Source organism: Scomber scombrus, chromosome 11, assembly GCF_963691925.1.
Source record: "Scomber scombrus chromosome 11, fScoSco1.1, whole genome shotgun sequence".
NCBI lineage: Eukaryota > Metazoa > Chordata > Actinopteri > Scombriformes > Scombridae > Scomber > Scomber scombrus.
The window spans coordinates 30,163,875-30,188,607 of record NC_084980.1 but is presented as its reverse complement, the minus strand read 5'-3'; the positions used below and the strand labels follow the sequence as shown (position 1 = coordinate 30,188,607).

The window sequence follows — 24,733 nt, the reverse complement described above, 5'->3', positions numbered from 1 at the left end:
AACACAAACTATATATCTCTGGATGTGTTTGTCTCAGCGTCGCAGATCCGATTGTCGCTGATGAAAAAGTCGAATTCTGCCGCATACAGTTTCCAATCTGCCAAAACTACCCCCCCCCCCTCAGCCCCACCCCACCCTCACTCCCCCCCAAAAAAAGAGATGTCTGCAGCCGGCCGAGCACAGTGTAATCCCTCTGTGGACACGACGATTACCCCCCAGCCCATAATCCCGACATCACTGCTGATTTACTGCGTGTGTGTGCTTCACTTTTTTTCAGTTTTTCTTCTCATTCTTTCGCTTCACGCTGGCCTGATTCCTCAGAAACAGAAACAGATGGCAGCTATTGCATCTTTTCACTTTTAATAAATCAGTTTTTTTTTGTTTTTTTTTAATATCTGGAAGGATTTGGATGTGATGTCATTTGGCTAATTGCAGCGTTCTCTGCAGGTTTTGACAGCGGAGGATGTTGATAGAGACGTGAATTATGATTATTTAAGGAAGGAGAGAAGGAATGAGGGAGGAAGGAAGGAAGGAAAGGAGGAAAAAAGGAAAGAAGGAAGGAAGGAAGGAAAGGAGTAAGGAGGGATGGAGGAAAAGAGGAAGGGAGGAAGGAGAGAATGAATGAGGAAGGAAGGAAAGGAAGGTAAGGAGGGATGAGGAAGGGAGGAAGGAAGGAAGGATGGATGGAGGAAAAGAGGAAGGGAGGAAGGAAGGAAGGAAAGAAAGGAGGAAGGAAGAAAGAAAGGAGTAAGGAGGAATGGAGGAAAAGAGGAAGGGAGGAAGGAAGGAAAGGAGGGATGAGGAAAAAAGGAATGAAGGAATGAATGAGGAAGGAAGGAAGGAGGGAAAGAAAGGAGTAGGGAGGGATGAGGAAGGAGAGAAGGAAGTAAGGAAGGAAAGGGGTAAGGAGGGATAGAGGAAGGGAGGAAAGAAGGAAGGAATGAGGAAGGAAGGAAAGGAGTAAGGCGGGATGAGGAAAAGAGGGAAGGAAAAGAGGAAGTGAGGAAGGAGAGAAGGAATGAGGAAGGAAGGAAGGAGGAGGGAGCAAAGAAAGAGGGAAGGAGGGCATTAAATGATAGTTAGTTTAAAGTGTAATTTCTGCTGCTCGGGGGTCTCGCAGTAAAAGAAGTTGAGTTGGGAGTCTGGAGTTTATACGTGTGTGTGTGTGTGTGTGTGTGTGTGTGTGTGTGTGAAATAAAAAGTGCCTGTTAACTTGATTTAAAATGAGTTGGAACATTAAAGAAAGAAGGAACAGTCAAAAGAGACGGGGTCAGTTTGACCCGTGAGGACGACAGCAGGGTTAAAGTGTTTTCTTACTGTAGGTGTGATGAGTAGATTGTAACGTCTGTGTGAAAGCAGCAGGATAACGAGGTCTGTTATTAGACCCAACCAACAGAAGCTCGTGTGTCTGCAGACTAACTGCTTAATGTGATTCAGTCTGCAGCTTTCTGTCAGCTCACTTTAATTTAATATCTGCAAGGTTCAAAAAAACTGTGACGTCGTTCTTTAAATGAGCTGAAACACAAAGAAACAGAAGCAGGAAAAGTCAGACAATCAACATTTTCCTTTTTTAAAAACTTTAAGCATCAACATCACTGCTGAGTCACTTTCTCAATCATTAAAAAAAAGCTTATTATTATTCTTTAATGTTCTCTTTTAAAATGTAATTATTTAATTATTTGTGTATTTTGCTGCCTTGTGAGTAGAGCTGGGCGATATGGGCAAAATCAAACATCACAATATTTTAGACCAAATACCTCGATATCGATATAGAGATGGCTGTTGATGCTTTCACTAAATATTTACACTGAAATGTTTGATAAATAATCATCAGTAATGTGGATATAATGATAAAGTGGGTAAAAGGTAAATAACAGAACAGCTAGAACAGTCTGGTAAGTTCAGAAAATTACATATTTTACAGTAATGCAGCTTTAAAACCACAAAAAGAAAACTCTGATGACATATCGCGATATTACGATATCTTGTCTCATATCACGATATCGATATAATTTCAATATGTTGCCCAGGCCTAGCTGTGAAGCACTTTGTAACTTGGACTATTGAAAAGTGCTCTATAAATAATAGTATAGTACACTTCTTTGTAGGATAGCTAAGACTTTGGAGGGTGAGAAGTGTTCATAGTTCCACACTCAACTTTTTTAGCGTTTTGAGTGCACCATCCGCGTATTCAGCGAGCGTTATGTTTCCATACTTCTCAATGTGTAAGTACAGAAGTAGAGATTTGAGACACAGCGTGGGTGTTTGAGCCTTTATGTGAAGCAGCATTGTTGGACTTCAGGATCTCTGAACGGTGGGTGTGAACATGTGTTGTTTTATGACAGACTTTTATAAAAACATGAACTCGTCCTTTAATGAGCAGCAGTAACAGAGAAGAGACAAACGACGATGAGGAAGGTGTGGAAGTGAAAGCAACCTTTGAGAATGTGGTATTTTTAGTTGTTACAGCAGATTCAGTTCAGTAACGGAGCTATTTTCAGTCATCAAACAATATTACATAACAGTCAAATCTTTGTTTTGGGCCTTTGTTCTCAGTGATTGAGCTTCTTTTTCCCCCTCTGGTAACAGACTGATTGTCAGCTGTGATATAAAGATGACCTGATGCTTCTCTGCTGTGGTGAAATGTCAGCTGTGTGGCTGAGCTGGTTGAGGGATTTTGGATGATTGTTTGCGGTTGGGAGCCGTCTGAATCACGGCTGCTGCAGCTCCACGTGGCAACGCTGAGGCATGTCGGACTTTTACTGTAGAGGAGAAGAGCTGAATGAAGTCCTGCATGGACCAAAAGCTGCTGAGGAGTTTTCTGTCTTCTGCATAATGATTATTATTAATATACAAGCTGAACTGGTTTATGTTTCATTGTTCTTCTATTACTGGCTGGTTTCCTGTTAAAGGTTCCCAGTGTTCCCAGTGTTCCCAGTGTGTGTTGACCAGCAGTCAGGTGTGTTTGCTCATACTGAGTATTAAAAGATCTCCTTCAAATGTGCTTCCAATGTAAAGTGATGGAGGACAAAATCCACACAGTCATTTAACCTTCCTGTCGTCTTCCCGGGTCAAATTGACCCCGTCTGTTTTGACTGTTCCGTCCTTCCATCTTTCCTTCCTTCCTTCAGGCTGTTGTTCCTTCCTTCCCTCCTTCCTTCCGTCTGCCCTTCCTTCCTTTCCTTCCTCCTTTCCTACCTTCCTCACTCCTTCCATTCCTTCCTCCCTCCCTCCTTTTCTCCCTTCCTTGCCTTCCTTCCTTCCCTCCTTCCTTCCTCCCTTCCTTCTGTCTGTCCTTCCTTCCTTCCCTCCTTCCTTCCTTTTTTCCCTCCTTCCCTCCCTCCTTCCTTCCTTCCTTTCCTTCCTCCATCCATTCATTCCTCCCTCCCTCCTTTTCTTCCTTCCTTCCCTTCCCCCCTTCCTTCCTTCCTTCCATCTTTCCTTCCTTCCTTTCTTCCTTCCTTCCTTCCTTCCTTCCTTCCTTCCTTCCTTCATTCCTTCTTTCCTTCCTTCCATCTTTCCTTCCTTCCTTGACTCGAGGACAACAGGAGGGTTAATAGTATCTGATCAGCTTCTATTGAGCTTCATCAGTGTGAGTTAATCATATCAAGTGATATCTGACACATTTACAGTCTTTTTAGCATCAGATTCCCTCTTAGTGTTTCCCTGTTGAGCTGTGGTGTAACCATAGTAACAAAAAGACTTTGCTTCTAAAAACACTGAAGATGAAGGTTTGACTCATTCAGACGACTGAAGCTTCATATTAGCTTCAGATCAACTTTTAAATCCATGTTTCCACAGAAGGAGGACTGTGGGTTTAGTCCTCCATCACTTCCATTGTAAACATGATGAAGGGATCTTCTAATGGTCAGTATGAACAGGAGGAATCATTACAGTAAACATGATGAAGGGATCTTCTAATGGTCAGTATGAACAGGAGGAATCATTACAGTAAACATGATGAAGGGATCTTCTAATGGTCAGTATGAACAGGAGGAATCATTACAGTAAACATGATGAAGGGATCTTCTAATGGTCAGTATGAACAGGAGGAATCATTAAAACAGCTTTAATGTTTATTTGAGCTCCTGACTGTTGTTTTAAGACTCACTTTGAGCCTTTTCCTTTGCAGCCCGGTATCTGCAGTGAGGAGCTGTTGAAGTGATCTGATGCTTTATGGGAAAACATCTGTGCCGGCTGGCGGTCAGCTGCCGGCCGAGCCAAAGAAAGCCTCGGTTATTTTAGCTCTGTGCTCTGTGTAAGCCCTCCTCAGAATTGTGCATCCAAAAATATAATAGCATACTGGATGTGAGCGCTCGGCTGCAGGCTTTTTATAATATCAACCTCACACAGACTGACTGAACTCTGGACTGCAGGAGGAGCTATCAGCTAATCAATCAATGAAATATCTATGAATTTATCTTCTGTGAAGGGAAATCTGATGTTCCCTCAGCAGCTGAAAAACAGGGTGATAAGACAAACTCAGTATCTTTATAATTATACACTAGAGCCTGACTGATGCTGGAGTTTAAACTGAATACTAATGTAGATATTTGAGAGTTTAAAGGATAGTTTGAACTGAAAGGCTTTCCTGTTTGTGCTCAGTTGCAGGTTAAAATCTTTTCTTGGTATCAAATCACAATAACATAAACTCTACATACATACGTCCTGGTGGATGGATCCATTGTCTCGTCTTCTTCTGCAGCAGTTTAATGACCCCGACTGGACATTTAGTTCATCTGCAGTGGAAGGAAACAAACATTTTCTACATTTTGTGGCGACCATTTTCTGGAAATACTTTTAAAACTTTAACTTTAACCTTGTTGTCAGTTCCTCCATCAACTTTACACAGTTAGAGAGAAAAGAAAATACTCTCAGCTGCATAAAAACTACACAAAAATCATTTAATATAACAAAATCAGAAGTGAGATTATAAGTAAATTATTAATTCTTGACCATGTTTAATTTAGATAAAACCTCATTCAGCTTTTTAATCCTCCCAATTTACAAAGAAAGTTTGATCCACATAGTTCTTTATTGGTGTCAACTTCCAAAATAACACAGTAAATATAATCTAATACTGTGATGAAACAATCTTTAATGATGCGCACTGAGACACAGCCGAACAGTTTCAACACAAGATGACAGGTTATTAGTTCATTGTTGGTTTGGATCCAAATGAATTCCTTACAGCTGCTCTAATGTATGTCTCTACCTGTCTTTTTCTCACCTCAGATATCCAGGAATTTTACGAAGTGACCTTATTGGACAGTCAGAGATGGGTGGAGACGTCCAAGGCGGCGGACCCCATGACTCCCGTCAACCTGTGGGACTTCTCCAGCCTTCAAAGCACAACGGTGACCTCGGACACTCTGCCCAGCCTTAGCACCAGCATCGAGGTAAGAGCAGCAGCTGCTTCGTCAAGCTTTGATTCCCCCCCTGCTGTGGCTATGATGTCATCAGGTGTACTCGTGGTCATTGGTCAGAGAGTCAGGGCAGGAACTGCAGTGTTGAAGTGATTGTGATCTTTTGGTTCTGAGCATCTTGGCTCTCTTTTTTTTTTTTTTTTTTATAATGTTGTGTTTGTTGGAAACAGAAACGGAGCAAACCGCAGTAGAAAATAGAAAGTACTAAAACATTTCAAGAAACTGACTGACTGTTTTTGATATGAAGTCTGGCTGTAAGCTGCTTGTTGAAGTTGGAGCTGAGTAGTAGTGGAGCAGCAGTGAGTGAAAATGATGTTCCCCACACTCACACCTGAATCCTGCAGGTCACACTCACACCTGAATCCTGCAGGTCACATTCACACCTGAATCCTGCAGGTCACATTCACACTCACACCTGAATCCTGCAGGTCACATTCACACTCACACCTGAATCCTGCAGGTCACATTCACACTCACACCTGAATCCTGCAGGTCACACTCACACCTGAATCCTGCAGGTCACATTCACACACTCACACCTGAATCCTGCAAGTCACATTCACACACTCACACCTGAATCCTGCAGGTCACATTCACACCTGAATCCTGCAGGTCACATTCACACTCACACCTGAATCCTGCAGGTCACATTCACACTCACACCTGAATCCTGCAGGTCACACTCACACCTGAATCCTGCAGGTCACATTCACATTCACACCTGAATCCTGCAGGTCACATTCACATTCACACCTGAATCCTGCAGGTCACATTCACATTCACACCTGAATCCTGCAGGTCACATTCACATTCACACCTGAATCCTGCAGGTCACACTCACACCTGAATCCTGCAGGTCACATTCACACCTGAATCCTGCAGGTCACATTCACATTCACACCTGAATCCTGCAGGTCACATTCACACTCACACCTGAATCCTGCAGGTCACATTCACACACTCACACCTGAATCCTGCAGGTCACATTCACACCTGAATCCTGCAGATTTCATGCATACGTACTGTGACGTGTTTGCCGTCATCACGTCAAGCCTGCGAGAGGATAAAATGCGCTCTGAGACTCACTAAAGACCTCTAGTGTTACCATGGGGATAAATTAGTGTTTCTTCCTGTCTGTAGAACAGTTTGTTTTCTATCAAAGCGATCTTTTACCATTAAGCATTCCTAAAATATTTCTCCTCTCACTGAGTATCTGCCTGATCTCCTGCAGCTCCTAACGTTGGAGGAGTCCTCTGGAGCTCCGGCAGAAAATATCAGCAGAGATAAGAGTTTGATTTAAATGTTGTAATGTTTTGCTGAAAGTGGGACCAGATCTGCTTCACGCTGACATGTTCTTTCCTCCCGATGAGCTCAAACTTTCTGCTTCACTGGCAGCAGGCGACAGAAGCTTTTCTCTCATCAGCAGGATTTTTAGATGATCAATCGAATCGTTGCTCATGAATCAGCTGATTCGTGTGAGTGCTGGAAATCTGGAGCGTTGCTAATTTTAACATATTTTACTGACCCGAGGATTGTTAGTCACTGAGCTGCAGGAAGTGACAGTTTGATGTTTAGTCATACTGACGTGGACTGTAAGAAATGAGATTTTGTGCACGTTATTTAGATGCACACTTGCAAAATTTCCTCTTTTTTTTTTTAAAGTGTAGAAATGCTGAGGTGGAAGTGATATAAGTGCCGACACTTTTGATGAGGTGTGCATCAAAAGTATTCACATATAAAACAGTTAAAGTCATCGCTCTGCTCGTCTCTCTGCTCTCATCATGTTTGTTTCTCTCAGCGTCACTCAGGAACATTTTCATCTGTTTTTTTTGGCATCTGAATGAAACACTGACAGTGAAGCAAGCTGGTGGTTTTAAACTGAAGTAATTGGTGTTGTATGTTTGGAGAAGGAAGTTTGTTTTTAAACAGGCTGAAAAAAGAAACACATGAACCAAAAAAACTAAACAGTTGGTGTAAAACAGGTTTGAGTGCCAATAGAGCAAAGTAAAAATACTCCTACAGTAAAAGTACTGCAGTATTATGAGTGATGTAGTATGCAGTATTACAGTAAAAGTACTGCAGTATTATAGTGATGTAGTATGCAGTATTACAGTAAAAGTACTGCAGTATTATGAGTGATGTAGTATGCAGTATTACAGTAAAAGTACTGCAGTATTATAGTGATGTAGTATGCAGTATTACAGTAAAAGTACTGCAGTATTATAGTGATGTAGTATGCAGTATTACAGTAAAGTACTGCAGTATTATAGTGATGTAGTATGCAGTATTACAGTAAAAGTACTGCAGTATTATGAGTGATGTAGTATGCAGTATTACAGTAAAAGTACTGCAGTATTATAGTGATGTAGTATGCAGTATTACAGTAAAGTAGTGGTTTGGTCCTCTGACTGATATATTATTATTATGACATCATTAGATTATTAATAGTGAAGCATCAGTGTTAGAGCAGCATGTTACTGTTGTAGCTGCTGGAGGTGGAGCTAGTTTACACTACTTTATATACAGTTAGCTAGTTTAGTCCAGTGGCTCCCAACCTAGGGGTGGGGCCCCTCCAAAGGGTCAGCAGATAAATGATGATTAATGGGAGAGGAAAGAAGTATTACAGTACACAGTATTTGACTATTTAATGAAACTGCAGAAGAAGAAATCTCACCTTTGCTGCAGCTGCCTTCAGTCTCAGTAATGAAAGTTAGTTTTAGGTCAGATGTTGTTAATGACTTGTTTTTATCAGCTGTAGTTAATTAACGTTAACTGACTGCAGGATGAAACTCTGCTGAGTCAGCGGCTTGGATTTCAGGTCAGGATGAGTCAGAACATCTCCTCAGAAGAGTCTGTGAGGACATGTGGAGCTCTGAGGAGTTTAGTTTCTTTTTGAAGGAGTTAAAAATCAGAAATAATCGTGCTCTGCTCGTTAGACTCATTCAGTGAACCTCGAGTCGTTTATCCAACCAAATGCCAGAAAAGTTCATTATCTTTGATTCCAGTTTGAATGGTTTCAAAAATTTCCTTCTTCCCTCCCTCCTTCTCTCTTTCCTTCCTCTCTCTCTTTCCTCCCTTCCTTCTGTCCTTCCTTCCTTCCTCCCTCCCTCCCTCCTTCTTTCCTTCCTTCCTTTCCTTCCTCTCTTCCTTCTTTCCTCCCTCCCTCTTTCTCTCTTTCTTTCCTCCCCCCTAGCTTCCTTCCTTCCTCCCTCCCTCCCTCCTTCTCTTTCTTTCCTCTCTCCTTTCTTCCTACCTTCCTTCCTTCCTCCCTCTTTTCCTTCATTCTTCCTTTATTCCTTCCTACCTCTTTTCCCTCCTCCTTCCTTTCTTCCATCCTTCCTTCCTCCCTCCTTTCCTTCCTTCTTCCTCCCTTCCTTCCTTCTTCCCTATTTCCCTTCCTTCTTCCTTTCTTCCATCCTTTCTTCCTCCCTCCCTCCTTTCCTTCCTCCTTCCATCCTTTCTTCCTCCCTCCCTCTTTTCCTTCCTTCTTCCTTTCTTCCATCCTTTCTTCCTCCCTCCCTCTTTTCCTTCCTTCTTCCTTTCTTCCATCCTTCCTTCCTCCCTCCTTTCCTTCCTTCTTCCTCCCTTCCTTCCTTCCTCCCTATTTTCCTTCCTTCTTCCTTTCTTCCATCCTTCCTTCCTCCCTCCTTTCCTTCCTTCTTCCTCCCTTCCTTCCTTCCTCCCTATTTCCCTTCCTTCTTCCTTTCTTCCATCCTTTCTTCCTCCCTCCCTCTTTTCCTTCCTTCTTCCTTTCTTCCATCCTTCCTTCCTTCCTCCCTCCTTTCCTTCCTTCTTCCTCCCTTCCTTCCTTCCTCCCTATTTTCCTTCCTTCTTCCTTTCTTCCATCCTTCCTTCCTCCCTCCTTTCCTTCCTTCTTCATCCCTTCCTCCATTCCTTCCTTGACTCGAGGACAACAGGAGGGTTAAACTTCTTTGTTTATATAGTTTTTAGTTTTGAAAGGAGCTACATGAATAAAAGTTATTATTATTAATATTGAATGTAATCATGTCTGCAAAAGTATTTTAATATAAACCAGTGATTACATGAGTGCAGCTTAGTAAAAGATCCTTTTATACGTATGATTTGGAGATAGAAATCAAACAAAGCGACCTGCCGTCTGTGAGCAGCAGCAGCGACCGACTGACCTTCATTTCTCTCTAATCTCATGTTTTCAGAACAGTTTATGGGATTAAACAAAAATTGGAAAATAATCCACAAATGTCATTTTCTTCTTTGGTATGAAATAGATGATGATGTTGTTTTTTTAAAAGCTAAAGTTTGGGAGGTGTATTTTTTCTTTTTGTCTGTTTTGTTGGAGCTGTGCTAGCAGTTTCCCTCGGTTTCCAGTCTTTGTGCTAAGCTAGGCTAATTACACTTACTAAGGAGCAAGAAAAAGCATTTATATCGTAAACATGATCGGTACAAACTGAAATAGACGTTAATAGTCACATGACACCGAAAGATCAATCAGTGCTTTTCATGTAAGTTTATGAAAATGAGTTTTTAGTGAAGATTTAAATGTGACTCTTGATCGTTGGATTCTTCTGTTCTTTTTATTCCATCATTTGTGTATTTTTTTTTTCCTTTTTGCTTGAGGAAAAGCAAACATGCTTATTGTGAGTAAAAGTGTGTGTGTGTGTGTATGTGTGTGCATCAGGTTGAGTCTGCAGCTTTTTCTTTCACTGCACAAATTAGCAAAAGCTATTCAAACCGTCACAGTTAAAAATAATAATAAATAAACCTCAGATGTTATAAAATAATTGGTGAATAAATACTGTATTGCCTTGAATATGAGGTGACACTAATTATAAGTACATTAAACACAGGCGGGGAGTTCTGGTCCTCTGAAATGAGGCCAACACGGAAGTAACTTAAAACTGCATTCTATCAAAAGGCCACCAGGGGGCGACCGTTTTGGTGTCAAAAGGACTTCCGTCTCTATACAAGTCAATGGAGAATTCACCAACTTCTCACTTGATTTCTAACCTCAGTAAACGTTTTCAAAATGTGTTTATGGTCTCAATCGCTAGTTTAAAGCCTTCTTCAATGCAGTATGATGTTCATTTGGGACATTTTGGCCTCCCTGATTTTATATGTGACGATAAAGCAGGGTATGCATTAGGGCGTGGCTACGTGGTGATTGACAGGTTGATTGGTTCACAGGTTCAGGAGGGCGCCTCATGCTCCTCCTGATGCCCATATAAGTAGAATCCATGTTTTTATTTTTCCCAGCATGCACCTGAAATTTTCAAGATGGCGCTGCTCAGATCCGATACTATTGGCCTCCGAGCAGCAGTCCACAAACCAATGGGTGACGTCACGGATGTTACGTCCATTTCTTATATACAGTCTATGGTTAAACACTAACACTTGAATATAACTAACATCAGAGTATATTTACATCCTCTCTCTTTCCTACCAAGAAGTCAACAATAACTTTCTCTAGCAGTTAATATTTGAAGGAGTTCCTGTTTGTCTTTTTGTGATATTTGGCAGATTTATTTCCTCTTTGGTAGGAAAAGCTGCTGTGGGTTAAACTGGTCAAACCAAACAGTCTGACTCTCACATTCTGCTACCATGAAGTGTTTTCTCCAGCCGTTAGCATTAATAGGACTTCCTGTTTACCTTCCTGAGCTCATGATCATCTAACACAGTGATATTTAGCAGTTTAACAGTTTGTGTTTCATGAATTTATTGCAGTAAAACACGTTAAACCAACCGTCAGAAGCTGCTGTAGGATAAACTGGACTAATGAAACATTTAGCGCCGACTGATTCTCACACTCTCACTTTAATAAACACGCTAACTTAGCAACATTAATGCTCCCATGTCCCTTAAAAAGAAGATCTGATGATGTAAGCTCGTTGCTGTCTGAGACGATTCAGTAAAAACTAAACCTAGTCTGATATTAAACTGATGTTAAACTTTTTAAATCCATTAATTCTTGTAGTTTTGTTTCTTTTAAAGCTTCTTTTGTTTGTCTTCATGTCTCTAAATGTCTCGTTCTTCATGTCCAGCCTGAGAGAATAACTTCTGTCCCATCGCTTGAGCTTCTTCATCATCATCATCATCAGCAGTGAAGCTGTTTGACTTGTTGATTACTCGTTACCGTGGTAACCACAGAAGCTTGTAGTGTGACTACAGGTGTATACGGTCTGTCAGTGTTTGTTTGGTAGAGTCTCCAGCTGTCTCTGGGTCTGTGTGATGAGATTTGTTTCAGAATGATTCAACAAAACCTCCGAAGAAGAAATGAAGCTAAAACTTGAGCTTCATCACATTATAATATTCTTCACTTTTTCTGTGAGGTTTTGCTCTTTTGTGAGTTTCCTGGAGCCTGATCTCTCAGAAATACGTGACGGGAGCAACGACTTCTTAACACTGAATTTCGTGATGGGGACACGTAATGTGTGAAAGTTACGTGTCCCCATCACGGAAACAATACCAATGTAAAATCAATGGGAATCCTCTTTGGTGGTGGACTCACGGATTCCCTGGTTCAACAACGTCACTGCGGGGCGGTAATTAAAACTGTTTTCTAATCTATAAATCTTTTATTTAATTGTTATTTTTAATAGTCATTTAACTGAATTCATTATAGTGCATTAAATACGATTTTTTGTTGTCTAAAAAACAGGTTGTGTTTGATATAACTGTCATTTTGGTGTAATGAGGTAGTCGGACTTTACCTTTACGTTATTAAAAAGGGAAATCCTGTCCTCTTTTAGCATTTTACCACATGAATAATATTATAATCAATAGTTTCATAGGTTGTTATTAGAAATCGTGTCATACTACTATAGCGTCATCGTCCCATTGGTTTTACATTGGTATTGTTTCCGTGATGGGGACACGTACATTTGTCACATTGCGTGTCCCCATCACGGAATTCAGTGTTAACAGGTTGTTGCCCCCGTCACGTATTTCTGAGAGATCAGGCTGGTTGTGATGTTGTGCAGCTGTTACCGGGCTGCATCTCCATATGGACGGTTACTTTTGGAGGGAAAAGGGTCTAAATGTAAACAAGTAGTACAAGTTTAATTATTTCCTCACACCAATGAAGCTTTTCCATTAGACAGTTCTAGCACGACTCGGATCTGCTCGGCTCGGTGTGGTACCAGGAACCTTTTCCATTACTATAGTTCCTCCTCAACGAGACCGGGGTCGTCGTAGCTTCTTGTCTTCTTTTCCATCCTTCCTTTCTTCCTTCTTTCCTTCCTGTCTTCTTTTCCTTCATTCTTTGCTTCCTTCCATTCGTCGGTCATTCCTTCCTTCCATCTTTCCTTCCTCCCTTTCTTCCTTCCCTCCTTCCTCCCTTTCTTCCATCTTTCCTTCCTTCCTTCCCTCTGTCCTTCCTGTCTTCTTTCTTTCCTTCCTTCCCTCCGTCCTTCCTGTCTTCTTTTCTATCCTTATTTCCTTCCTTCCATTCGTCCTTCCTTCCTTCTTTCCTTCCTTCCATTCGTCTGTCATTCCTTCCTTCCTTGTCTTATTTTCCTTTCTTCCGTCTTTACTTCTCACTACGTCGTGCTCATGACTCTTCCAGTGACTCTCTGACCAATCAGAGGCCGGCAGTCTGTTGACGTCACATTTTAGTATCGGCTCGGCTCGCTTGGAACCAGATACCTAAACAACTACCAGGTACCAGCTACTATCCCTGATGAGGGAGCAAAATAAACGTAGAGTCGAGTAGTGCTAGAACTGTGTAATAGAAAAGCTCCACAACTCCTTCCTCTTCCAGCAACAGCAGAAAACATCCATCTATCCATCTATCCATCTATCTATCTATCCATCCATCTATCCATCTATCCATCCATCCATCTGTCTATCCATCTATCTATCTATCTATCTATCTATCTATCTACATGTGTGTGCATATAGTGTGTTAGTTTATTGTGACAGAGGATCTAAGGCTACATGGTAGTTTTAATGCAGTTAAATGTGCAAAGATGTAGAAGAATCTGCTCATAAGTTCCAACTGAAACAGCTGTGCTACTGTGTATAATGTTTTAATTTATACATGAGAGACAACATGGAGATCAGAAGGCTTTAATGTATCCCTACTTCCTGTTGACTTGTTACTACTATGAGATAAGACTCAGATACGTTACTAAGTGGTTTAGAAACCTGTTTACATGGTAACACATTAACTATAGAGCTCATTTATTCAGTTTAACCCTTTACATGCTGTTCATAACCTGACTCATAATCAGTCTGAACAACTCATCATTAACTTTCCTGTCGTCCTCCAGGGTCAAACTGACCCCGTCTGTTTTGACTGTTCCTTCTTTCCTCCCTTCCTTCCTTCCTTCCTCACTCCCTCCTCCTCTCTTTCTTGCATTCCTCTCTCTTTCCTCTCTTCTTTCCTTCCTTCCTTCCTTCCGTCTGTCCTCCCTACCTCCCTCCTTCTCTCTTTCCTCCCTTCCTTCTTTCCTTCTTCCACCCCCCTTCCTCCCTTCCTCCTTCCTTTCCTTTCCTTTCCTTCCTTCCTTCCTTCCTCCTTTCCTTCCTTCTTCCTCTCTTCCACCATTCCTTCCTTCCTTCCGTGCTTCCATCTGTCTTTCCTTCCTTCCTTCCCTTCCTTCCTTCCTTCCTTCCTTCCATGCTTCCATCTTTCTTTCCTTCCTTCCTTCCTTCCTTCCTCGTTCTTTCTTTCCTCCCTCCCTCTTACCTTCCTTCCCTTCCTTCCTCTCTTCCATCATTCCTCCTCCTTCCTTCCTTCTTTCCAGCCTTCCATCTTTCCCTCCTTCCCTCCTTCCTTCCTTCCTTCCTTCCTTCCTTGACTCAAGGACAATAGGAGGGTTAATAAACATTTAATTAACCCTTCTGTGCAGAATGACTATTTTATGATCCAGGAAAACATTTTATACAAATGTTTTAATGCTAATTTTCGCATTTAAGGTTAAATTTGTACATTTGCTTATATATAAAAATGTGTGAATCAGCTGCACTAAAATAAAAACTGATGCATTTTATTTCCATGTTTGTAAACTGTGGGTCACATAAGGAACAAATGAGTGGTTTTACAGCTTTAAATGTAAAATATAAAGGTTAAACATATTATTTACTGTGTGTTTTGGCTTCTTGGGAGCTTATGTTGAATCATTGTGAACCAGATCTCATCCTGTTTGTGGAGCCGCGTCGTTGCTTTCTGTCCTCTCGTGATAAATATAAAGGTTTATAAATGTTGTTGTTGAGCTGTAATAACCGCAGTGAAGTGTGGTGTGTTGTTTGCATTGAACACTTTCTCTCTCTTTCCTCTTTCTCTGGTTGTAAACTCGCTCCTCACTCGTAGGACTCTCCCCTCCTAAATGAAATCCTGCACACGTTGGCGCAGGCTAAGCGCTCGCCCAACCGTGACGGACAAGTAAGTACTGGCTGACTTCCTGTTGGTGGGGAGGGGCTGCATGTCCCATCCAGCCCTCATGTGCTTTGGACCATTGGAGCAGAGGGGGGTGGGGGTGGGGGGGGCAGGGTCTCTGGTTCCTGGGGTTAAGGGTCAAGGGTCAGGGTTCGCTCAGACGGCCTCGAGGTGTCGCTGTGGTTGAATGTTAGAGAAGTGAAACCAGAGAGGAAACATCAGCAAGAAAATGTGATTCACTGAAATTTGATTTTAAAAATGAATAAAATAAACGTTCATGTAGAGCAGGCATGTCCAAGCTATTCCACAAAGGACCATGTGGCTGCAGGTTTTTGTTCCAACCAATCAAGAGCACATGATTCGACCAATTAACTGCCTGAAGTCTGAGATCAGCTGATTAAATGTGTCCAGTCTGGTGTGTTTCCTGATTGGTTGGAATGAAAACCTGCAAGCCACGTGAACCTTTGTGGAATAGTTTGGACACCTCTGATGTCGATGTTTCACAGAGCTCAGATAGATCATGTTAACTAGTGGTGATTCACTTATTCTTTATATGTATCTTAGCTGTCTTTGTTGTTAAGGACTATGAGCCGGTTCTTGACTAATAGCGGCTCGTCCAGGATATTTAGCTGAGGTTAAAGCCCAGCTTAAGAATGACAATGAAAGCTTTTTGTAAGATAATTTATTGGTCTGTCATGTTTGAAATCATGACGAACCATCAGTGTCTTAACCTTCACACATCACAGCGATCCAAACCACAAAACTGGAACTGAAGACTCTAAACCAGAAGCAGCCCGCAGAGGAGTCCATTACGGCCCACTGTCCTCTTTTCCTCCCTCCCTTCCTTCCTTCTGTCTGTCCTTCCTCCATCCTTCTCTCTTTCTTTCCTTCCTCTCTCTTTCCTCCCTTCCTTCTTTCCTTCCTCCATCCCCCTTTTTTCCTTCCTTCTGTCCTTCCTTCCTTCCTTCCCTTCCTCCCTTCCTTCCTTCCTTCCTTCCTTCCTTCCTTCCTTCCTTCCTTCCTTCCTTCCTCCCTTCCCTTCCCTTCCTCCCTTCCTTCTTTCCTCCCTCCTTCTCTCTTTCTTTCCTCCCCTACCTTCCTCCCTTTCTCTTTCCTCTGTCCTTCTTTCCTCCCTCCCTCTTACCTACCTTCCTCCCTTCTTTCCTTTCCTCCCTTCCTTCCTTCCTCCCTTCCTCCCTTCCGTCTTTCCTCCCTCCCTCCTACCTACCTTCCTTCCTTCTTTCCTTTCCTCCTTTCCTTCCTTCCTTCCTCCCCTCCTTCTTTCCTTTCCTCCCTTCCTTCCTTCCTCCCTTCCTTCTTTCCTTTCCTCCCTTTCTTCCTTCCTCCCTCCTTTCCTTCCTTCCTCCTCCCTCCTTTCCTTGACCTGAGGACAACAGGAGGGTTAAATTAGATATTGAGCTTCAGTAAAGTGCTCGTGTGCATCAGACAATATTAATTATAATTAACCAATTAAAATCCAGTTAAATCAACATTCGTAGTGTCTGAAGGAAAGGAGTCGAGTCAGCAGGATTTCCTCTTTGGTTTTATTTTCAGTCAATTTAAAAAGAAACAGAAACATGGCGGCATGTTGAGGCGGTCTGTGCTGCGTTCAGGGGTCATCAGGGGTCACTAGAGTTCATCAGGGGTCACTAGAGTTCATCAGGGGTCACTAGAGTTCATCAGGGGTCACTAGAGTTCATCAGGGGTCACTAGAGTTCATGGTGCTTCTTTCATTTTGGTTGATGTTGGTCTGAACAGTAAAAGCTCCACACTGACTGATTCACTGCTGGAAGAGTTTTTATTGGTTAAGAAATGTTTAAGCATGAAGAAAAATCACCAACAGACTTTATTAAGGATTTAAAATGAGAAATACTTCCAACATTTTAGACAACAAGTCCTCAAACTTTAATGTTTCAACCCAGTGTTTAAATGTTTAGTGTGTTTAAAGGGTCATTCTGTGTTTTTACCTTTATTTCCACATCATGACAGAATATTTGTGTTAACTAATAGTGAATAACTGCAGTTTAACTATTAGTTAACTAACTATTGACTGTTAATATGTGAGACTGTTATATGGCAGGGAAGAATATTTTACAATTATTATGAAATAGTGTACGTATAGTATACTGTCTACATGTATAATATGCATATAAATATATAATATTTTGAAGAAAAACAAGAGAGAGAAAATAATTACTAAAAAAGTTAAAGAGTTAAAAAAAGAGGAAGGAAGTAAGGAGAGAAGGAAGGAAGTGAGGAAAGAAGGAAGGAAGGGGGAAGGAAAGGAGTAAGGAGGGAGGGAGGAAAAGAGGAAGGAAGTAATGACAGAAGGACGGAAAGGAGGAAGTGAAAGAAGGAAGGAAGGGGGGGAACAAGAAAGGAAGGAAGGAAGGAATGAGGAAGGAAAGGAGTAAGGAGGGAGGGAGGAAAAGAGGAAGGAAGTAATGACAGAAGGACGGAAAGGAGGAAGTGAAAGAAGGAAGGAAGGAAGGAATGAGGAAATAAGGAATGAGGAGGGTAAAGAGGAATGGAGGGAGGAAAAGAGGAAGGAAGGGATGAAAGAAGGAAGGAAAGATTGGAGGAAGGAAGGGAGGAAGGAAGCAAGGAGTAAGGAGGGAGGGAGGAAAAGAGGAAGGAAGGAAATGAGCAAAGAAAGAGAAAGGAAGGAAGGAAGGAAGTGAGCAAAGAAAGAGAAAGGAAGGAAGGAAAAACAGGAACACTGGTATGATAATGAACCCGACCCGCTGAGACGCTGCAGCAGCTCCAAACAGTTTTTATGGAAGTTATTTCAGACTGAACCTTTTGGTACAGTCTGTGAGGAGCTTTTATTATAATATTATTATTATTATCATCAGCGTCCTGCAGCAGTCTGACCCGCAGCAGCTGGAGCTTTACTGATGTTCAACCTTCATCCTGCTGCTTTGTGTCCAGGTTGAAGCTTTTTATCCTTAATTTAAGGTTTCTGTGTTTTTATTATTTATTCTGCTTTATAAAGGCATCGGTCATCATCACATAACTGTTCATATTTAAAGTTTATAATGTGGAGTTTCTATGGTTTATCTTTTAGAGTTTGAACATATTTATTTACTTTTCAGCCACATGTGTAAATTATTCATCACACACAAACATCCAGCAGTTTATTAATACAGTATGAACCTGTTAATAGTTTATTAACCCTCCTGTTGTCCTCGAGTCGAGGGAGGAAGGAAGGGAGGAAGAAGGAAGGAAAGGAGGAAGGAAAGAAAGGAGAAGAAGGAAGGAAGGAAGGAAGGAAAGACAGGAGGAAAGGAAGGGATGAAGAAGGAAGGAAAGGAGGAAGGAAAGAAAGGAGAAGAAGGAAGGAAGGAAGGAAGGAAAGACAGGAGGAAAGGAAGGAAGGGAGGAAGAAAGAAGGAAAGGAGGAAGAAGGAAGAAAAGGAGGAAGGAAAGAAAGGAAAGGAAGGAAGGAAGGAAGGAAAGACAGGAGGAAAGGAAGGGAAGAAGAAGGAAGGAAAGGAGGAAGAAGGAAGAAAAGGAGGAAGGAAAGAAAGGAGAAGAAGGAAGGAAGGAAGGTAAGACAGGAGGAAAGGAAGGGATGAAGAAGGAAGGAAAGGAGGAAGAAGGAAGAAAAGGAGGAAGGGAAGAAGGAAGGAAGGAAGGAAGGAAAGACAGGAGGAAAGGAAGGGAGGAAGAAGGAAGGAAAGGAGGAAGAAGGAAGAAAAGGAGGAAGGGAAGAAGGAAGGAAGGAAGGAAAGACAGGAGGAAAGGAAGGGAGGAAGGAAGAAAGGAAGGAAAGAAGAAGGAATGAAGGTAGGTAGGGAGGAAGGAAAGAAGGACATAGGAAAGAAGGAAGGGAGTAAGGTAGGGGAAGGGGGGGAGGAAGGAAGAAGGAAGGAAGGAAGGAATGTAGGAGGGAGGGAGGAAGGAAAGGAAGGAAGGAGGGTAGGAAAGGAGTGAGGGAGGAAGAAGGAAGGGAAGAAATGAAGGTAGGAGGGAGGAAGGAAAAGAGGAAGGAAGGAAAGGAGGAAGGAAAGGAGGGAAGGAAAGAAGGAGTGAGGGAGGAAGGACAGACGGAAGGAAGGAAGGGAGGAAAGAAGGAACAGTCAAAACAGACGGGGTTAATATCAGTATAAATCTGTAATATAAACATCAACATCTCGTTGTAATTAAATTAAAACAGATTTAATTTACAGCTGGAAGAAGCTTCGTTGGTACGGAAGTCCATGACTGCCAATATTAAATAAAACTGTTTTAATCAAATGTTATTATATATTTATTTTAAAAATACACGTTTGAGTATTTACAGAACAAATCTAAAAAATAAACCCGGTTTGTTTTTCATGTTTAATAAATATTAGAATTCATTTTATAAAGAGAGATTTAAAGGATGGACAATCAATAATTGATAAAACAAGTAAATGTGAAAAGATTAAAAGTATAATGCACTGAATAAAAAATGATAATTATAATATTATTATTATTATTATTATAATAATTATTATTATAATTATTATTATTATTGTTATTATAATATATCAGTGTGGATTCGTTGTCAAACCTGCTCTTTATAAATAGACGTCATCGTTACGGTTCTTTCTTCTTTTTACCTCGTTGACCCGCTTTTTATTAATATAAATAATAAGTGAGAGATTTCCAGGAACTGTGTGTGAAACAGTGTTACATCACTTCCTGTTACATCACTTCCTGTGGAGAGATAAATGTTTCATAACGACGATGACGAAGCAGCCACATGACAAACATTCATTAAAATATTTATACTGTGATCCGCTGACTTCGTCTCCTGCTGCTGCAACACACTCATTCTCCTCCTCCTCCTCATTCTCCTCCTTCTTCTCCTTCTCCTCATACTCCTCCTCCTTTTCCTCCTCCTACTCGTTCTCCTCCTCCTCATTTTCCTCCTTCTTCTCCTCCTCCTCATACTTATCCTTCTCTTCCTCTCCCTCCTCTTCCTCTCCCTCCTCTTCCTCCTCATTCTCCTCTTCCTCCTCCTCCTCCTCCTCCTCCTCCTCCTCCCCCTCCTCTTCCTCCTGCTCCTCATTCTCCTTTTCCTCCTTCTGTTCGCCCTCCTCCTCCTTCTACTCCTCATTCTCCTTCTCCTCATTCTCCTTCTCCTCCTTCTCTTCTTCCTCCTCCTCCTCCTCCTCATTCTCCTCCTCCGGCTCTTCCTCCTCCTCCTCCTGCTGTTTTCCTCATTCTCCTCCTCTTCATTCTCCTCCTCATTTTCCTTCTCCTCCTCCTCATTCTCCTCCTCCTGCTCTTCCTCCTCCTCCTCCTGCTCCTCCTCCTCATTCTCCTCCTCATTTTCCTCCTCCTCCTCATTCTCCTCCTCCTGCTCTTCCTCCTCATTGTCCTCCTCCTCATTCTCCTTCTCTTCCTCATTCTTCCTCCTCCTCCTTCTGCGCCTCCTCTTTCTCTTCCTCCTCCTCCTCATTCTCCTTCTTCTCTTCCTCACCCTTCTCTTCCTCCTCCTCATTCTCCTTCTCCTCCTCACCCTTCTCTTCCTCCTCCTTCTCCTCATTTTTCTACGTTGTGCAGGTATTTTAAAGTTGCATTCAGGTGCTGTCGGAAAAAAGCAATTTTATGTTAAGCTCACATTAAAACTTAAAAAAGCAAACCGGACTCTATTGTTACTTTAAATCCAGCAGTAGTTCGACTTGTTTTACGTTTAAAACATTATTATTATCATTATATTATTTCCACTTGCTATTATGTGGAAAGCTTATGAGAGTTTGAGATTTCCTACGGCACATGAACGCAGCCGTTAGTTGTGGAGGAGTCCCGCTGAGCTGCGGTTACCTGGCTGAGAGTTACCCGGGGGACAGAGCGAGGGAGGCGGGGAGGGATGCGGCGTCGCTCCGGTGGACGATGGACTGCATCTGTATCGTCACGACTAAGGTAAAAACAACCAGGGGAATAAAACGGCTTAAATACCGGGACACACACATCATACACGGTGATTTAACAGCGTTATTAGTCGGTGTTTAATTCGGCGTGTGTTTCATCCACTAACCGGGACTTATTTTAATTATTTATGTGTTTTTTTAACCGGGTCCCACCGTTTACTCCCCGTTTAAACAGCGCTGTTCACCAAAGGAGGCTGGTAGCAGGTACCGTTAATATGAAGCTTTTACGGTAATATTTTAATATTTATTGATTATATTGATGCCGAATTGATCAGAAGACTGTAGATAAATTATTCCCTTTATCTGGTGTTTGTACAGTCGGGAGGTTTTTGCTGGCACGTAAGAAAATGTTAAAATTTGACATTTTTTGAACGGAGTTTGGCTCAATGAGAGCGCAGGGAGCTTGAATTTAAATTAAAACGTGACTAAATGTTAAAAAATTAATATTTTATCAAAGTACAGAAACAAAAAGTAACCCCTTGTTAGATTTAGATTTTAATATTATTAATTGCTATTAATATTAATCCAGAATAAAGTCATATTTGTCTGTAATATGGTTAGTGCCACTGACCAAAGGAGGCTGGTAGCAGGTGATGTGAATGTGAAGCTTTTATAGTAATACTTTAATATTTATTGATAATATTGATGCCGAATTGATCAGAAGACTTGAGAGAAATTATTCCTTTTATTTGGTGTTTGTAGAGTTGTTAGTTTTTTGCTGGAAAGTAAGAAAATGTTAAAGATTTGACTTTTTTTAATGGAGTTTGGTGTAGTATCTCCTCCATGTGAGCGCAGCTTCAATTTAAATTGATATGTTAATTTTCTAACATTTAATCTCAAGTACAGAAACAAGAAGTAACTATTAGAGTATGATACGGTTGTCAGATGTTGATTACTGTTAGTTATTGATTGTATTAAGGGTTTAATAACGTGTGTATTGATTAGTGATCGGTGGCTGATTGCAGTAAATAGATTTCCCCTTTCTCTATTTTTAAGCTACTTTCCTAATTAAACTTAAAATCAGTCTTTCTCACTTTAAATATATAAGTTACATTAATATTTATTTACATTTCTCTGTATAGTATGACCTCCTCTCTCCGTCCGCTGCAGTGTTTTCACACATGATCTAAATCCAGCTGCAGAGACTTTGCTGCAGTTTCTGCTGGATTTTAATGCAGTTTGCAGAGTTTCAAACATAAATATTCTCCCAACATCCAGCAGCAGAAAGTCATGTGTATATATTTAATTAATAGTTATAAAATAAAAGGCACTTGTAAGTTAATAGACTGTTTTAAAGCATCCTGGAAAACCTGGAAAGGCTTTTAAAAGGAGTCTTATCTGATACATATTAAACATTAAATTAAAAAATATATATAATAAAATAAAATGTATAAATAAAAATAAAATATGTATAAATAAAAATAAAATATGTATAAAATATTTAAAAAATAATAATGAAGTATACAAAAATTGACAAACTATTATTTAGTTATTAAATAGTTAATTATCCAGCTAATTTTTACTTTTTTGTAGCGGTTTCTAAATAAATATTATTATTAATACATAAAAAAATAAAAAATAAATATATATATATATATTCATAATATTTAAATAAATAATCAAAACAATTGTTCGTTTATTAAAATAATTAATTATGACAGTGATTTTTTTGGTGGGAAATAATAATTTATTCTTTCTGAGCTGTCGTTGTGTGATTTTGAGCAGGAAGAAACAATGCCAACAAACAGACACACCCATGAACCACACACACACACACACACACACACACACACACACACACACACACACACACACACACACACACACACACACACACAGAGGTCTGATCAGCTGTTTATCTGCAGCTCGGCTCTTTATGAGTGAAGTTAATTAAAGGCTGCAGCGGTTACACAGAACGTCAGTTTGCTTTAAATACCGAACAGGAAGTTTAATCACAGAGACGTCGTCTGATTTTAATGTTAAAATGATTATAGACCCAAAAATATCTCGTTAAACTGAATCTCAACGACTTCACTGCAGAGTTTCATGACTGAGAGAAACAGAAGCTGTGAGCGAAGAAAGGTGTTTAAACAAGTCTGTTGTATTTATTAATAATAATAATAATAATAATAAAATATAATAATAATAGAAAAAATAATAGTAAAAATAATAATAATAGAAAAATAATATTAATAATAATAACAGAAAAATAATAGTAAAAATAATAATTAAAAAATAGTTAAAATAATAATAGTAAAAATAATGATATTAAAAATAATAGTAATAATAAAAATAGTAAAAATAATAAGAAATAATAAAAAATATAATAATAACAATAATAGTAAAATATAAATAAATAACAATAATAATACATATATAAATAATAATAATAATAATGACGATAAATTACATATATATTAACATATTTAATAGACAGTATCATAATAAGCATATTGTTAACCATTAGTGAGAAGTATAAAGTTCATATATCAGACAACACTGTGATAGGCCGACTGATACTTATACTCATATTTATATTTATATTTATAAATAAACATCTGAATTAAATGTGTTTAAAACCCTGAAAATGATCCAAAAGGCCAGAAAACATTTATCATGAAGCAGAAAGTCGATAATCTTTGGCCTGCATGTTGTTGTTGTTGTTTACACGGCAGATAAATCATGTGACCAACTCTGAACCTGCTGAATGACGTTAAAGCTCCACAGGAGGAAACACACACACACACACACACACACACACACACACACACACACACACACACACACACACACACACACACACACACACACACACACACACACACACACACACACACACACACACAGGCTGCCAGCAGACTGCAGGGAGGTGAGGAGAACAGAAGGAGAGGTGAGAGGAAGAGGAGTAGGAGGAGCAGAGAGGATGCTGGGAAGGCGTGGGAAGAGAGAAACTGTCTGTCTGCACACTGTGTGACCTTTGACCTCCGAGGCTCCATCACAGTTTGTTCGGCAGCCAATCAGCACGCGAGACGTCGACTGTTGCTTGTAATAAAACACCCTGTGCGGACGCCAAATAAAACTTTACAAATAAATATTTAACTACGTAGCCTCGTGACCCGAAGTGGAAGCAAACAAATCAACTACTACAGTAATTACGGTAACTTAAAAGCACGCGCTCAGATCTGATTGAGCTGCAGTAAACGTTAAGTTATCGGCAATTTATTACGTTATCGGCTGTTATTACGTTATCCGCAGTTATTACGTTATTGGCAATTTATCACGTAATCTGCCGTTATTACGTCTTCGGCCGTTATTACGTCATCGGCCGTTATTACGTTATTGGCACTTTATCACGTAATCGGCCGTTATTACGTTATTATTTTGTTGGCCGTTAATACGTGAACGGCTGTTATTACGTTATCTGCTGTTATTACGTTATTATGTTATCGGCCGTTATTACGTGATCGGCCGTTATTACGTTATTATGTTATCGGCCGTTATTATGTTATCGGCTGTTATTACGTTATTACGTTATCGGCTGTTATTACGTTATCGACCATTATTACGTTATCGGCCGTTATTACGTGATCGGCTGTTATTACGTTATTACGTGATCGGCCGTTATTACGTTATTACGTTATCGGCTGTTATTACGTTATCGGCCGTTATTATGTTATCGGCTGTTATTACGTTATCGGCCGTTATTACGTTATCGGCTGTTATTACGTTATCGGCCGTTATTACGTTATCGGCTGTTATTACGTTATCGGCCGTTATTATGTAATCGGCTGTTATTACGTTATCGGCCGTTATTACGTTATTACGTTAGCGGCCGTTATTACATTAGCGGCCGTTATTATGTTACGTTATCGGCTGTTATTATGTTACGTTATCGGCTGTTATTATGTTACGTTATCGGCTGTTATTATGTTACGTTATCGGCTGTTATTATGTTACGTTATAGGCAGTTATTACGTTATGTTATCGGCCGTTATTACGTTATGTTATCGGCTGTTATTACGTTATCGGCCGTTATTACGTGATCGGCC

The 24,733-nt window shown here is 40.4% G+C and overlaps 1 protein-coding gene across 1 annotated transcript in view; it reads left to right on the top strand.

Moving 5' to 3' along the window:
- Nucleotides 1–24,733, top strand: part of LOC133991099 (disks large homolog 1-like) — a 132,334-nt gene that overhangs the window by 18,975 nt on the left and 88,626 nt on the right. Inside the window, 1 exon segment of the mRNA XM_062429570.1 lies at nt 5,236–5,399. Within this exon segment, the coding sequence (XP_062285554.1) occupies nt 5,236–5,399 (164 nt within the window).